The following is a 15,270-nucleotide window of genomic DNA, read 5'->3' as shown; positions in this document are numbered from 1 at the left end:
CCATACAGGGGCAAGACCCTGAGACCCCGCAGTCGCAGAGAGTGGCTCAAACCCTCAACAGACTCTGATGGCAAAGCTGGCCCTGACTTGGCCCCCAGACATACTGAACCAGGAGAACTGGTGTCTCCTCTCTGAGCCTCAGTTTCCTCCACTGGTCAATGGGATCACAAAGGGTGCTTCTCTCCCAGGGTTGCAGAGGGGACAGAAGGCACTTGGGGCACTCAGTCAAGCTGGTTCTTTTCTCCCTATACCACTTGGCCTGGTTGACTTCAGTGCACAGGGCTCTAATGGTGGACTCTCAGCCTTAGGAATGTGTGTGTGTGTGTGTGTGTACATTCACAGGGAGGAGCTTTCTGGCCAGCTGAGCTGGGTCACAGCACAGAGGGCCAGGCCAATTCAGCAGGGCTCTGAGCAGGCTGGGAACCCAGCACCTGTCTTGAGGAAGGTCCTTGGGCAACAGCTCAAGCTCTGGCCTTGCCCTGACCATCTATCAGAAGGGGAAACCTGCTGGTTATGACTGAATATGGAATTTTCCCATCGTGGTCCTAGTGTGGATCACAGTGCCATTTTATGGAGAGGTAAACTGAGGCCCAGAGAGTCCATGTCACCAGCCCACAGTACCTTGCGGGGGAGCTGGGTCTGGGCAGCTTCCAAGTCTCTGGGGTGCCAGGGCGATGTGTGAGCCCCGCCCCCGCGCGCTGTCACTTACCTCCAGGGGTGCAGGCCCAGAGAGGGGCTGCAGGGGCTGCAGGGGCTGCTGGGGCTCAGCAAGGACGGGCTCTGGCTGCTTGGAGACAGACTGCAAAGAAAGAGGCCGGGGACGGTGAACCTGGCAACGGCCCCTGCGTGTGGCCGAATCTGGAGACGAGACCGGGGTTGTGGTTTCCTTAGGGAGAAGGGGCCTGAGGCTGGGGATACTAGGGCTCGCGCAGGCCGCGAGGGTGGGGCCAGACCGTTGACCCGGGAGGGCTCCCTGGAGGCGGCGGTGCGACTCGGGGCGACTTGAACAGAGACACGGAAGAAGGGTGGTTGTCAGCCTGCCCCTCTTCCCCCAAATTTCCCCTTCCAGGTCCAAGCACTCACTCGAGGGTCAGCGCCGGGATGTGCAGCTTGTCCCTGCGGGACTTCATGCCGAGGCCGGGGCCGCGTCTACGCGACCGCGTACCGACGCCCCCTTCGTGGCCGCCAAGCCCTGATTGTGTCGCGATCGGACAGACAGACAGACGCGGACGCCGGGACAGCACGCCTGGCAGGCGAGACAGACGCGGAGTGGGGCCTGGGCCGCCGGGTGGATGGGGGCGGACTCTCTCCGTCCCGGGGCGGGGCTCGGAGCCCCGCACCTACGCGCAGGCACAGCCCCGCAGCAAAGGTCGGATTGTGCGAGGCGGGAGCCGCGGTGCCACCCTTCCCGGGCAGGGACGCCGAAGGTGCCGGGTATCGAGCCCCCGAACTGCACGGCCGGAAACGAAGGGCAGTCACTGCCTTCTCCGCCGGACTTTTTGCTCCGTCAACTGGCCCCGCCCCTTACCGGTCGAGGCCGTACCTCCGCGCTCACCCAGCCCCGCCCCGCCCCCGGGGGTTGTCTCTCGGACACCAATCCGCGGGGTGCGTGTGCCCCACCCCAATCCTCGCACCCGCTGCCGCTCAGCCCAAGCGTTCCCGGCCGCCCGCAGCGGGTGTCAGCATCCCGGCGCACACCGGAGGCCCCGACCACGCCTCCAGCCCTTTGCTTCCCTGGGTTCCCTCTGCCAGGACAGTCATCCCCCTCATTCGTATCCGAATTCAGCCCCACCAGCCTCCTCCCTGCACGTGGACCCCTGGTGCTCCGAGCCCCACCCTCCCTCCTGCCCAGCCCAGACTCCGAAGGTTTGGGGTTGTCTGTGTCTGGCCATGGCCCCCTTGAAATCCTGGTTGGACCCAGTCAGGCACACCGCAGGTGGCAAAAACTAGACAGCCCTCAGGGAGTCTTTGTCCTGGTCCTATTCCGTGGCCCAGGACTTTGCCCTCAGTGGTTTGTACTGATTCACGGTCCACTACCCCGCCCCCAGCCTGGGCAAAGGCTGGGGACAGTGCCTGCCTTCCGAGCAGTGTCCAAGCCCCGCCCCTACTGGGGTCCTCAGGGCCCTCCCCACCAGGTGCACTATCCTCAGTCCAACAATAGATGGTCTGGGCTTGGGGGCTACTCTGACACCAGCCCCACCATCAGATTTCAAACTCTCATCCAACCCCCAGGACCTACTCGTTCTCCTCTCCCTCCACCTCCCCTATGCTCACTTCACCCCAGCTACCCCTGTCTCCATGCCAAGCTAGTTCACACCTCAGGACCTTTGACCATGCTGTTCCCTCTGCCTGGAATGCTGTTCCCCCCACACTTTCCCCCGGCTCTTCCTCCTCTTCCAGATCTAGTCTCAAATGTCACCTCCTCTAAGAGATCCCACATCTTCAGGGCTAAAGCCACCCTCCAGCCCCCTCTGTTTAATTTCTCCCCTGTATAACGTCACTTCATCACTCTCCCCAAGAGAGTGCAAACTCCATGGGCAGGGTCCAGCATTGACTTGTCACTGTGTCCTCTGTGCCTGGAACAGAGCCCAGCACACAGTAGATCCTAAAAAAATGTTTGTTAAGTGAGTGATTTCACTGAGGCGCAAGGGAATTCCCACCCCCGACTTAGGCAAATGCAGCCTCCAAAGAGGGAGTGTCTGCACTCACACTCCCCCAGACCACCAGTACAAGGCAAACTCCTCCCCCTCCTGGGCTTTGGTTTCCCCATCTGTAAACAGGGGAAGGCACTGAACAAATGTTTTTTGAGCTTTTGGGATCTCAAAATGCCAATCACCAGGAACATTAATGTTACCCTGAAGTGTGTGATTTTCTGCCGGTGTTCCCCAAAATAGAGTGAGCTTCCTGTCACGGGAGGCATGCAAGCTGGTTCCAGGATACTTGACTGGAATTCTACAGTCTGGACTCTGGATGCCGCCTTTTCAAGTTGGGTGCCTTACAGCCAGTGATGCAACCCTTATGCACCTCAGTTTCCTCATTTGCAAACTGGCATAGTTTGTACCTCACCTCCCAGCTTGTGGTGAGGGCCACGTGAGGCGCCTGTGAAGTACTTTGCAAACACCGAGGCAGGATCAAGGTTAGAAGCTTTTTAGTAATTATTAAATAAATTCACAATTTGGAGGCTGCTGCTGAAATATCTGTGCCCAGGACCACAGGGCCCCACCCAGCCCACTAACCCCAGGTGAACTCACCCACGTCCCCGGCGCGGTAGGCTCAGTTCCTTCTGAAAAGAAAACAGGGGTCATTCTCAAGGAGACAAACCCTTCACATCCTTAGCTTTCCACCCACCTGATTTCCCAGTTGGCCCCTTGTTCACCCTGTTCCAACCAATGCCTCTTTTCCGCTCACCCCACACATTAGACTCAGCCCTGCCTCAGGGCCTTTGCATCAGCTGTATCTTCTGCCAGGACCACTTTCCCTCCCTTCTGGTGCTTGTTAGTTGAAGCTCATCCTTCAGTTTTCAGCTCAAGCGTCCCTTCCTCTAGGAAGCCCTTTCAGATTCCTAATCTACCTCCCTTCTCAGCTCCCCTACTTATATTTTTAAAAAGTCATTATTTAAAATAAATTAGTTATATTTACAAAGAAGTATGTCAGTAGTGGCTAAATACTAATAATCTATTGAGAAAAGGGAGATTCCTGAGTCATCCTCACCCTGTCCCCTCCCAGATCTGAAAGCCATTCCCCGCTCACCTTCTTCAGAATCTATGCAGGTTTGGGTCCTGGTCATTGGTGGGGGCTGGGGACACTGACCAGTGATTCCCCATTGAAGACTCTTTTAGAGCTCAGCAAGCCGATCTGCACCAACCCTGGGTGTCCTCACCGTATATAGGGCAGAAAGCCCTGTGCTTGGGTTCCACTGTGACCCCAGAGTCCACCGCAAATGTGGCTTACCCAAGAGGGCTTTTAATTCTCAAAACTTGTGTAGCACAAGTTTAGAATCTGAGGACACTCAGACCTGGGTCCAGATCTATCATCTGTTCTTTCCTGGCCATGGAACCTTGAGCCAAGTGACTGGTACTACCTGTGCTTTGGTTTCCGCATCTGTAATTTGGAGATAATGTAAGAGGGTTCTGGGGTAAAAATGATCAGAATTTATTGTTGTTGTGTTACTGTTGAGCTCAGCAAGGGCCTTCGCAGACTACTGCAATACTTGCTAAATTTTACTCACATTTACTGAGCCGCTACTACACATCAGGAGCAGAGGTCTTTTTACAGGCGGGGAAACAGGCGCGGAGGGCAGCAGCTGCCCACGTCTCTCGATGGAGGTAGGGCCGGGAATCCAGGTATCTGGACACCATACACACACACACACACACACACACACACACACACACACACACACACACTGGGGCGGTCGCGTCGAGGATGCAGGACTATTTTTACCTCGGTGGGCTCAGGGCTGCCCACATCCAGAGTTGGGCGTTCGTCATGGCAACCAATGATGTCATCAGCCCCCGCAGCCAATTGGAGGGGGCCGGAAGCTGCTGGGCTCGGGATGACAGGGCTGGGAGGGGTTAACAGGGTCTCCAGGCAGGGGAAGAGGAGGATTTGCGGGGGTGGGGCGTCACCCTGAGGCTGGACCCCAGCTACCTTGAGCTCAGAAAATCAAGTCAGAGCCCTTCAAAGTGGGAGGAGGCTCACCTGCCACCCTGAGGTCTCCTTGTTTGCTTGAATACCTCTGGGGATGGAGAGCTCACTATCATTCTGCGCAAACGTTCATAGACCCACCACCACCACCACCACCATTAGGGTCTCCTTCGGCCCCCTCCGGTTGTTATGAGATCTCATGCCAGCTTCCTCCTCCCCTACTAACCCGCAAAACAGTGAGGAGCTGGGATCTGAACTCAGGGGTTCTTGCTGTGCCCACACGTGCCACCCCCCCCACACCTCATCCCAGCCATTTCCTTCCAAAACACTGACAGTCCTGGGTTCCCAGTCTGGATCCCTAATCTGGGCTGTGTAACCCCCGACAAACGACTTCACCCGTCTGTGCCTCAGTTTCCTCCTTTGGAAAATGGTCCAGTTACATAGGGCCCTGGGAGGAATCAAGTAGCAGGCTCAGGGCCTGGCGCTGGGGGAAGCTTTGATCAATCAGAGCCCAGACAATGATTTTGTGAGGTTAATAACTACCAATATAACCACAAATTTTAATTTACTTCTAAAATACAAAAAGATGTGAAGTGGCACAGAGAGGTGAGGGATGGTCAGCAGCCCCCCTACAAAGGCTCAGTGGAACGCTGGGCCCACATGGAACTCTCCCGGCACCACCCCCGGACCCTCTGCTCCCTGCGCCATCTGCTTCTGCCTTCAGCCCCCTCTTTGCCAGCTGTTCCTCAGGGAGTGGCCTAGAAAGGGGGTGGGGGTGGGGGTGGGGGTGGTCTATCCCCCCGGAACTGCCCTTTAAAGATAATATTTATGGCATCCTCTTCTGGGCTTGACTGGGCTAGGAGATGCTGCCTCCTCACCAGAAGCCTCAGCTCCACCCCGAGGAACCCACATTCTGAAGGAGACAGGGTAGGGCATGGACACCCCCATACTGGAGGCATTAGTAGGGACCCAGAGGAAGAGAAGGGGCTGGAGGGAGAGGGGAGCCAAAAGAGTTCCAGGAGGAGGGCTTCAGGCTGGGCTAGCAGGCTAGTGGGAAACAGTAGGGTGGAGGTGGGACTCAGCCCAGTGGGCACTTGCAAGTCTCATGGGAAGTTGGCAGCTGGAGCGAAGAGAGAGAGGTCAGCAGGGACCACATGGCACCAGCCGGAGGGCTTCCTGGAGGAGGAGAATAGTTGGAACTGGGCTGTGAGGATGCCAGATGGACCTTCCAGGGAGCTTCCCCAGCAGCAGGAGAGACAAAGTCCAGACACAGACTGGCCACTTGGTCTGTCCCTGGATGCTCTCTTTGGGGATCTGCTTTTAAAATTCTGTCGTTTGTTAAGCAAAGGGCAAAGTGGGAGATGATGAAGAAATTGATAAAATAATAGTGGTAGTAGTCCTAGTAATAACAGCTTATGTTAACTGGCGCCTACAAATGCTACACAGAAGACTGAGCTTAACCCAAACCAGAAAGGGCCAGTCTCCACCTCTTCCCCTTACCCACAGCCAATGCAAACTGGTGGTCCATAGGCCAAGCCAGGTCATGTTTACAACCTCCTGGTACTCAGTCAACCGCATGCCCTGCATTGCCACAGTGAGATTGGCCAGGATACCCCCAGCTATTGTCTGGACTGGCCAATCAGCACCTGACTTCCTCAAGCTTTTATGAATTGACTCTTTGACCTTTGGCAAGGATCACCCTCCAGGGTATCTGAATGGCTCTGACCTGATTGGCTGGGGGCGCTCTGGGCTCCAATTAAAGCAGTGTGACTGATGCCCCAAACCAAAGTCCTCGACATCTTTGCACCCTCAAGTGCCAGACCACATAGAATTCCAACTCCCTGACTTCCTGGATGTTATTTTCCTTCTCTGAGCCTCAGTTTCCCCCTCTGAAAAATGAGGCTAATAATCTCTTGGGCTGTTGGACAACTAAATGCATGTACCGTGCTTAGCATTTTTTTTTTTTTTTTTTTTTTTTCACGGTACGCGGGCCTCTCACTGCTGTGGCCTCTCCCGTTGCGGAGCACAGGCTCCGGACGCACAGGCCCAGCGGCCATGGCTCACGGGCCCAGCCGCTCCGCGGCACGTGGGATCCTCCCGGACCAGGGCACGAACCCGCGTCTCCTGCATCGGCAGGCGGACTCCCAACCACTGCGCCACCAGGGAAGCCCCCGTGCTTAGCATTTGTAGATGCCCCTTAATGTGAGCAGTTATTTACACTTCTACTGTTATTTTAAAATTTTTATTGTGTCTCCTACTTGGTCCTTTACTCTAGATGCCTTCCTGGTTTCTGGCCCCCTTTTTGGCCCCCACCTACTCCAGAGGAGTCTTTCAAAGCCCTCAGATCTGACATGACCTCCCCCGTTCCACCACCTTCCACAGCTCCCAATCACCCTAGGAAGAAAGTCTAACCTCTTCAAAATCGGCGCTGGAAACCCTGGAAGCAGATGGTCTTATCTCACATGCCCAGTTCTAGCGCTAAGAAATGGCTTCTAGCTTCCCCATAAATACATATGGCTGCATATACCTCTGGGCGTTTGCACGTGCTGTCCCCCCTGCCCAGAATGCCCTCACTCAGCTGGGCAAACCGTACTTGCCCCTCCGCCTCCTTGGATGGAGGCCTGCCAGTGTGGGGTTGGGCTGGAGGGAGAACCAGACCTGCCTGGGTTCAAATCCTCTGTCGCCTTACACACTGTGACACCTGGACAGAGGCTATGATTCTATGAGCCTCAGTTTCTCCGTTTGTAACATGGGACTTGTCATCAGGGAATGGGTGCCTCTTCCCCATGGAACAGCAACCCCCCCCCGTTTCTGACGTCAGCTGCACCCCCCCATTCGCCTACCCGAAGGCGGTTTCTCTATTTTAAGAGGCTGCAGGCAGGGCTCAAATCTATCTGGGGCTCCGGGCGGGGCTTGTTTCCCCACAACACCCCACTGCAAACCAGTCCTGCTGCATCCGCTCCTCTATGCTCAGGCCCCCCACTCCTGCCTCTGGCAACGGCCCCTCCCCACCCTCCCCACATGTCCTCAGGGTCTCTGCCTTGCAGGTCTACCCACACCCTCCCTGATTCCCAACCGAAACACATGTGGCTCTTCCTTCACCTCCGGACAAGTTCGCAGTCCCGCAGCCCGGGGTTCAAGGCCTGCCTTTCCCCTCCCTCCTCGACCTCAGTGCCCACCTCCCCACCCCACCCCCTCCTTTCTAGCTTCTCTGAGCCTCATTCATTTCCCCAAACACCTACCCCCTGCCCTGCCACCAGTGGCCGCTTCCTCTGTCCCAAGGCCACCCAGCAACCCTCGGTTCAGCCGCCTTCTCCAGGGGTGCCTGAGGGTGCCCCATCGCAGCTGACACCTCTGCGGGGTCACTGCTGCTCAGGCATTCGTCTCTCCCAACAAGCTGGGAGATCCAGGAGGGAGGTTCCAGGGGTGAACCCCCCCATCCCCCGCCTCTCCAGAGGGGCGGGGGTGGCGTGGGACAGGGGACTACAGCAGGCACTCAATAAATGTTTGTTGGGTAAATGATGAATCCCGGGTTCCCCCACTTGCAACTGGTGGCTTCTTACGGGTGTGGTCTAAGCCCCAGAGGGAAACGGCTAGATTGTCTAAATTCCCACTGGACTGATGGGGACACTGAGGTCCAGAGAGGTCAAGGAAGTTGCCGCCGCGGGGTCACGTGCGTTAGAATGTCAGCCTCAGCTAGTTCTGATGCCTTTTTTTCTTATCTCCTGGTGGCGCTGCCTCCCGAACACAAACCCGGGGCCAGAGGTCAGAAAAGGAGGGCCCTTCTAATGAATGGGGAAACTGAGGTCGGGAGACGCAAGAGTGCCTCCCAAAGCCCCAGCCCCCACCCCCCAGGCCACAGAGCCAGCTGGCAGTGGCTTGTGCACCTGGGAGCAGGTTAAGGTCGCTGAACTGAATCCCTGCTGTGCGACCTCGGGTTTGTGACTTTCCCAAACTCCAGCCTCAGTTTCCTTATCTGACAAAAGGGCGGACTGACATCCCCAGCCTCCCCAGCTTGCCTTAGGGGTGAGCTGAGGCAGGGCTGCGGTGGCGCTGCGAAGGCATGTATTAATACACATTAATTAATATTAATATAGCACTAGTAAAAGTATTGACACAACGAGATGTACTTATGGTGAGCGCTCAAAGGCTGTCGTTGCTCATATGATTAGAGCTGCTGGTGGAGAGGTCGAAACCCTCAGTCCCTTTCTCCCACGGAGCCTCAGTTTCTCCATATGTCAAATGGACATACCCTCTTCCCATCAGGCGAAAAGCACTTTGAGATGCGGTGGACAAGTGGGAGTCTCCGGAGCGCGCACCTCCCTCCGCCTCAGTTTCCCCAGGTCCGCCAAAGCCCCGAGCCCGGCACCCAAGCAGGTTCGCCAAAGCCCCGAGCCCGGCACCCAAGCAGGTTCACTCCGCCAGCGCCCTCTGCCCGCCCGCGCAGGGGCCTCACCTGGAGCCCACGGCGCCGCAGGAGGCTCGGCTCGTCCATCGCCGGCTAGTCCGCAATGCCCGCTTGCGCCCTGCCCCGCCTCAGCCTGCCAGGCCCCGCCACACCCTGCCGTTGGCCAAACCGGTCAGCTGACGAGGCCTGACCCCGCCCCTCTCCTAGAGCTGGTCTCGAAAGGCCCGCCCCCTTCGGGCGAGCCTGCCCCGCCCTTTCAGGCCCCGCCCCATCCCTAGAGCCTAGAAGTAAACATTTTTCAATGAATCTTCCTAGAAGGGAGAGTTATCCCCATTTTGCAAATGAGGAAACTGAGGCTCAGAAAAGTTAATCCAATGTTCCCCGCCCCGGGGCGCACACAACAAGGGTGAGGTGAGTGGGGCACTCACGTCTGTGCAAAATTTAAGAAGCACCCACAAAAGAAGTCAGTAATGAAGATATGCAACATTTTAATACAATAGTTTAACGAATCGAAACTAATACAAACATGCATGATGAGCTAGACATCAACATTTTAAATAAAAACAGGATCAGACTCTGCCCTTGCACGACCCTGCCTGCTGGCTTCACTCCAATCCTGGCCCTTGTCCCAATAAAACTTTATTCACAAGAATAGGCGGCCACGGTAGTTACCAGTTTCTTTTTTGAGGATGGCTGCCTTTGCTGAGCGCCAGTTGGGCACCCAACTAAATGCCTCATGAGGACCTCCTCTCACAGGTATCTGATGATAATTGTTCAGCCTGACTTTGCAGACGGGAAAGGGAGCCTGGGAAAAGCCCAAAGTCCCAAGATGGCACCCATATTCTCTCTTTCACTGGGACTCCCACTGTCTCTGCAGCTGCAGGGTCCCTTGGTTACCAAATGTTCGACCTGGACATTAGAGTATGTTCTCAGATTGGAGGGAACCCTAGCTAAGGTCTCTGGCTAATCGCCTGTGAGGTACAGTAGTGTCCCACCAAGTTATGGTGGCCAGATTGAGCACGTAAAAATACAGGATTCCAAGGCCAAATTTGCTTTTCTCACACACGTTTTGAAATTGACATGTAATTTACATACCATAAATTCACCTTTTTAAAATGTACAATTCTGTGGTTTTTAAACATATTCACAGAGATGTGCAATCATCACCACTATCTAATTCCAGAACACTTTCATCACCCCCAAAAGAAACGCTATACCAGTGAGCAGTCACTCCCCATTATGCCTCCCCCAGCCCCTGTTAAAGACCAATCTTTCTGTCCCTGTGGATCCGCCTGTCCTGGACATTTCACATAAATGAAATCATACAACATGTGGCCTTTTGTGTCTGGCTTCTTTCACTCAGCAAGACGTTTTCAAGATTCATTCTCGTTGCAGCAAATGCCACTACTTCATTCCTGTTTATGGCTGAATAATATTTCATTGCATGGATAGACACATTTTGTTTACTCATTCATCCATTAATGGACATTTGAGTTTTTCCACTTTTTGTCTATTGCGAAGAGAGCTTCTGTGAACATTCATGTACAATTTTTTGTGTGGGCATATGCTTTCGATTCTCTTGGGTATATACCTAGGAGTGGAATTCCTGGGTCCTATGGTAACTCTACATTTAAATATTCTCAAAAACTACCAGACCGTTTTCCAAAGCAGCCACTGTTATGGGTTGAATTGCGTTCTCCTAAAATTCATATGTTGAAATCCTCACCCCCAGTACCTCGGAATGTGATTGTATTTGGAGATAAGGCCTTTAAAGAGGTAATTAACTAAAATGAGGTCATGTGGGTAGATCCAAATCCGATATGACTGGTGTCTTTGTAAGAGGAGATTAGTATACAAACGTGTACGAGGGAAGACCATGTGAAGACACAGGGAAAAGATACCATCTTTTTTTTTTTTTTTTTTTTTGTGGTACGCGGGCCTCTCACTGTTGTGGCCTCTCCCATTGCGGAGCGCAGGCTCCGGACGCGCAGGCTCAGCGGCCATGGCTCACGGGCCCAGCCGCTCTGCGGCACGTGGGATCTTCCCGGACCGGGGCACGAACCCGTGTCCCCTGCATCGGCAGTTGGACTCTCAACCACTGCGCCACCAGGAAAGCCCAAGATACCATCTTTAAGCTGTGGAGAGAGACCCTGGAAGAAATCAAACCTGACGACACCTTGATCTTGGACTTCTAGCCTCCAAAACTATAATAAAGTAAATTTCTGTTGTTGAAATCACTCAATCTGTGATACTTTGTTATGGCAGCCCTACCAAACTAATACAGTCACCTGGTTAAATTTAATTTCACATAGACAATGAATACTTTTTCAATATATGTCCTGTGCAATAATTGGGACATAGATATGCTAAAAAGCTATGTGTTATTTACCTGAAATTCTAATTTAACTGGATGTTGTGTGTTTTATCTGACAATCCTACACTAAATGGACTTCTTCTGGAGCTTGCATACCCCAGGTGATGGTAAGCTCACACCCTACCATGGCCAACAAAAGTTCTGTAATCCAGGCTGGGGTGGACATGTGACCTAGAGTCCTTATCCATCTCAGTCACTGTACCAGAGGTGGTTGGGCTGGATAGATGGGGAGCTGCTGGAGGGGAAGCCACCAGAGAGGTCTCAAATGCCCGTGATCTATCTGGAGAACTTCTTCCCAGAACTCCTTCCCAAATTACCTCTTCAAAGGGCAATAGAGAACATTTATTGACTGACCCACTGGAGGACTGACTGGATGCAATTTTTCCACGGTGAACACCTATCCTTCAAAATCCACTTCAGGGCTTCCCTCGTGGTGCAGTGGTTGAGAGTCTGCCTGCCGATGCAGGGGACACGGGTTCGTGCCCCGGTCCGGGAGGATCCCACGTGCCGCAGAGTGGCTGGGTCTATGAGCCATGGCCACTGGGCCTGTGCATCTGGAGCCTGTGCTCCACAACGGGAGAGGCCACGGTGGTGAGAGGCCTGCGTACCACACACACAAAAAAATCCACTTCAAATTCTCTTTGAGAAGCATCAGAGAACATTTATTGAATGAATAAATAGATTTTTTTCTTGCAAACTTCTACACATCCATCAAAACCCTCCTCAGGTATCTCCATGAAGGGTATCAGGGAGTGTAATCAAGGAGTGAATGAATGAGTTCTTTTTTTTGGTAACCTATGTATTCTTTTTTTTAAAATAAATATATGTATTTATTTATTTTTTAAATTTTATTTATCTATTTTTGGCTGCGTTGGGTCTTCGTTACCGTGCGTGGGCTTCTCATTGCGGTGGCTTCTCGTTGCGGAGCACGGGCTTCAGTAGTTGTGACATGCAGGCTCTAGAGTGCATGCTCAGTGGCTGTGGCACATGGGCTTAGTTGCTCTGGGACATGTGAGATCTTCCCGGACCAGGGAAGTGGCTGTGTCCCCTGCATTGGCAGGTGGATTCTTAACCACTCCACCACCAGGGAAGTCCCACCTATGTATTCTTTTTTTTGGGGGGGGGCCCACATTGTGCGGCATGCAGGATCTTAGTTCCCCGACCAGGGATCGAGCACCTGTCCCCTGCAGTGGAGGTGCGGAGTCTTAACCACTGGACAGCCAGGGAAGTCCCCCTATGTATTCTTTTTCTAAAAAATTGAATTATAATTGACCTACAACATTATGTTAGTTCCAGGTGCACAATATATTGATTTGATATTTCTATATCTTACAAAATGATCACAACCATGTATTCTTTAAAACATCCTCAATTGATCCTCTGGAGGCCTCAGAAAGTCCTGGTTGAGTGAATGAAAAATGTTCTTATTGGTGAGAAATGTTCTTATTAATAAATGTGTTTGTTAAATGAACTCATGGATTTTCTCCTTGCCAACTCCTACTCATCCTGCAAGATCCTCCTTAGATGCCCCTCAGGGGCACCAGGTCTCTTGACCACATGGAGAGAAGCTCAGCCCTTCTCAGGCTAAAGGTCACTACCCGCCCTTCCCACAGAAGGCGGAAGCTGAGGGGGTGGGGAAGTTCTGTGGTTCCTTCCATTACCATTTCCTGGGGCGGGGGGCCTATGACCCTATCCTTCCTGCCTTCCCCTCCCCCCAGTTTGTGGGGCATCTGAAAGTGGGACAGCTCTGGGGACATAACCCAGCTATGCTTCTGGGGCAGCTGGGAGGGCTTCCTGGAGTAGGTGGCAGGCAGGCCAAGAGAGGTGGGTGTACAAAGATTTGGCACGGGGGAGGTGGGCTGTGGTAAACCTCAAGGTGAGCTTCCAACTGTGACCTCAAAAAGGGTAGAAACAACACTTGACAAGTGGCTGGAATCCTTCTCACACTCCTGCCATAGCTCCTTGGGAAAAAGCTCTTGGGAAAAAGCCCAGCCCTTCAGCCCAGCACTCAAGGCCCTGGCCCCCCCACCATCTTTGTCTCTCCCATGGAGCCCCACACCTGCCACGTTCATCTTGGTGTTCCCCAAATCATGTCCCCCGAACTTTTGCCTCTTCTGTGACCTCTGCCGGGAATGCCCTTTAATTCTGCGAAGCCAGTTCAAGACCTCCCTACTCTGGGCAGCCCTCCCTGGTCCCCCGCAGGGTCCCCTTAACCTCTGCCCCTCCCTGCACCCAGCCCCTGACCTCAAGGAGCTGGGGGCATCTGTGTCCAGCTCTGCCCCACCCCCCTTGATGTTTTTCCAGTGACTGCTCTAACTTTGTAGGGGATGGAAAAGAGGTATGACAAGAGCAGAGGCCACTGCGAGCCCCCAGAGAAGGACAAATCATATTGGCTGTCTGGTGGGCAGCAACCCTCTTTTATCCACACTCTAGCCCATTTGCAGATGGGGAAGCTGAGGCCTGGGAGGCCCAACTTTCGGGAAGGGGCTTGGTGAGAGGTAGGGAGTAGCCCTGGGGCATGGGCCTTACTCTGGAAGGTGCAAAGCTCAGCCCCACTGTGGGGCGCACCCTGCCTCAGGGTTTGCATCCATGTTTTCACCTCTAGCTGGGGCCCTGAGTGGTCTGGGTGTCTCTGGACTCAGTTTCTCCATCTGCGAAATGGGGCACCTGAGGTAGGGGTCTCAGGATCATTGAGAGGGGGACCATGGGTTTACCCCTATCCCAGTAGTCCCTTCTATCTTTATGTTCCTCTCCGTTTGTGTCTCTGTCTCTCTGTGTCTCTGACCCTCCCCCAGGCCTCAAACCTACTCCGCCCCCTGGCCTGGCCTGGGCCCTGCTGCCTGTGAAGACTGCTGTGTGCAGGGTCACAGGGTCCCCGTCCCCACTGTGCCAGGCCTGGAACACTGCCTCTTTGTTCCGATGGCTCTGACTTCATGGACTGCTGGGCGCCTGACCCTGGCCAGCCCAGCTGCCCCTCAGGACTGGCTCTCAGAGAAAGGGCTTCCTCCTGGCCTCTTGGGCCTCAATTTCCCCGGAAGCTTTCCCCCAGGAGAGACCCTTACCCTGTTCTTTGCCCACCTGGGCTCCGAGAACATTTTTTTTTTTAGGTGAAAATCACATAACATAAAATTAACCATTTTAATATATACAGTTCAGTGACATTTAGAATATTCACTATACGGTACAACAATTACCTCTGTCTAGTTCCAAAACGTTTTCAGCACCCCAAAACGCAGCCCTATCCCCATGAGAAGTCACTTCCCATTCCCCCTCCCACACTCCTGGCAACCACTAATCCACTCTCTGTCTCTGTGGCTTTGCCTGTTCCAGACATTTCATATACATGGAATCATACAACATATGGGCTGCTGTGTCTGACTTTTTTCACTCAGCCCGTTGTTTGGGGGGTTCATCCACTTTGTAGCATGAATCTGCTCTTCTCCATGGACATTTTGGGCCTTTGTTGACAGTGCGGAGAGAGGGTCAGAAACTGAGACCACGCCCCTCCCCCCACCCCACCTCTCCACCTCTGGCTGAGAAAAAGACACAGAGAAAAGACAAAGTTGAGTCTAAAGGAAGCGAGGAGACTCTTCCAGACCTGGAACCCAGGGTGCCCTGAGGCTGGAGTTCGGGAAATGGGGAGGTGGACATTTTCGGAGGGCCCAGCCTACAAGCAAGCACTTCATAACAATTTATTGGGAGAGTGAACTCTGACGTCTGAAGACCCTGGCCTCCCATTTAGCTACTAAGTCTCAGAAGTGGACCAGAGAGGGCTGGAGACCTGGCCAAGAGCACAGAGCCCCAGGCCACCCATGGGGCTCTCACCCAGTGTCCAGCTTCA

The 15,270-nt window shown here is 53.8% G+C and overlaps 1 protein-coding gene across 7 annotated transcripts in view; it reads right to left on the bottom strand.

Annotated features, from left to right (window-relative positions):
* The window catches only part of MAST3 (microtubule associated serine/threonine kinase 3), a 38,503-nt gene extending 29,313 nt beyond the window's left edge, over positions 1 to 9,190 (bottom strand). For 2 of the 7 annotated variants that reach the window (XM_067032472.1, XM_067032473.1), the window contains exons 1-3: positions 9,104 to 9,185; positions 3,252 to 3,283; positions 710 to 799 (exon numbers count right to left, since the gene is read on the bottom strand). In XM_067032472.1, the coding sequence (XP_066888573.1) occupies positions 710 to 799; positions 3,252 to 3,283; positions 9,104 to 9,142 (161 nt within the window). In that variant the 5' untranslated portion in view covers positions 9,143 to 9,185. Of the gene's footprint in view, positions 1 to 709; positions 800 to 1,083; positions 1,247 to 3,251; positions 3,284 to 9,103 lie in introns of those variants that run through there. The other 5 variants (XM_067032474.1, XM_067032476.1, XM_067032477.1 and 2 more) reach the window with 5 other exon arrangements.
* Positions 9,191 to 15,270: the final 6,080 nt, after the last annotated feature.

Source organism: Kogia breviceps, chromosome 4 (genome assembly GCF_026419965.1).
Source record: "Kogia breviceps isolate mKogBre1 chromosome 4, mKogBre1 haplotype 1, whole genome shotgun sequence".
Taxonomy (NCBI): domain Eukaryota; kingdom Metazoa; phylum Chordata; class Mammalia; order Artiodactyla; family Physeteridae; genus Kogia; species Kogia breviceps.
The sequence above is the reverse complement of the archived record's forward strand: the minus strand, read 5'-3'. Positions and strand labels throughout refer to the sequence as shown.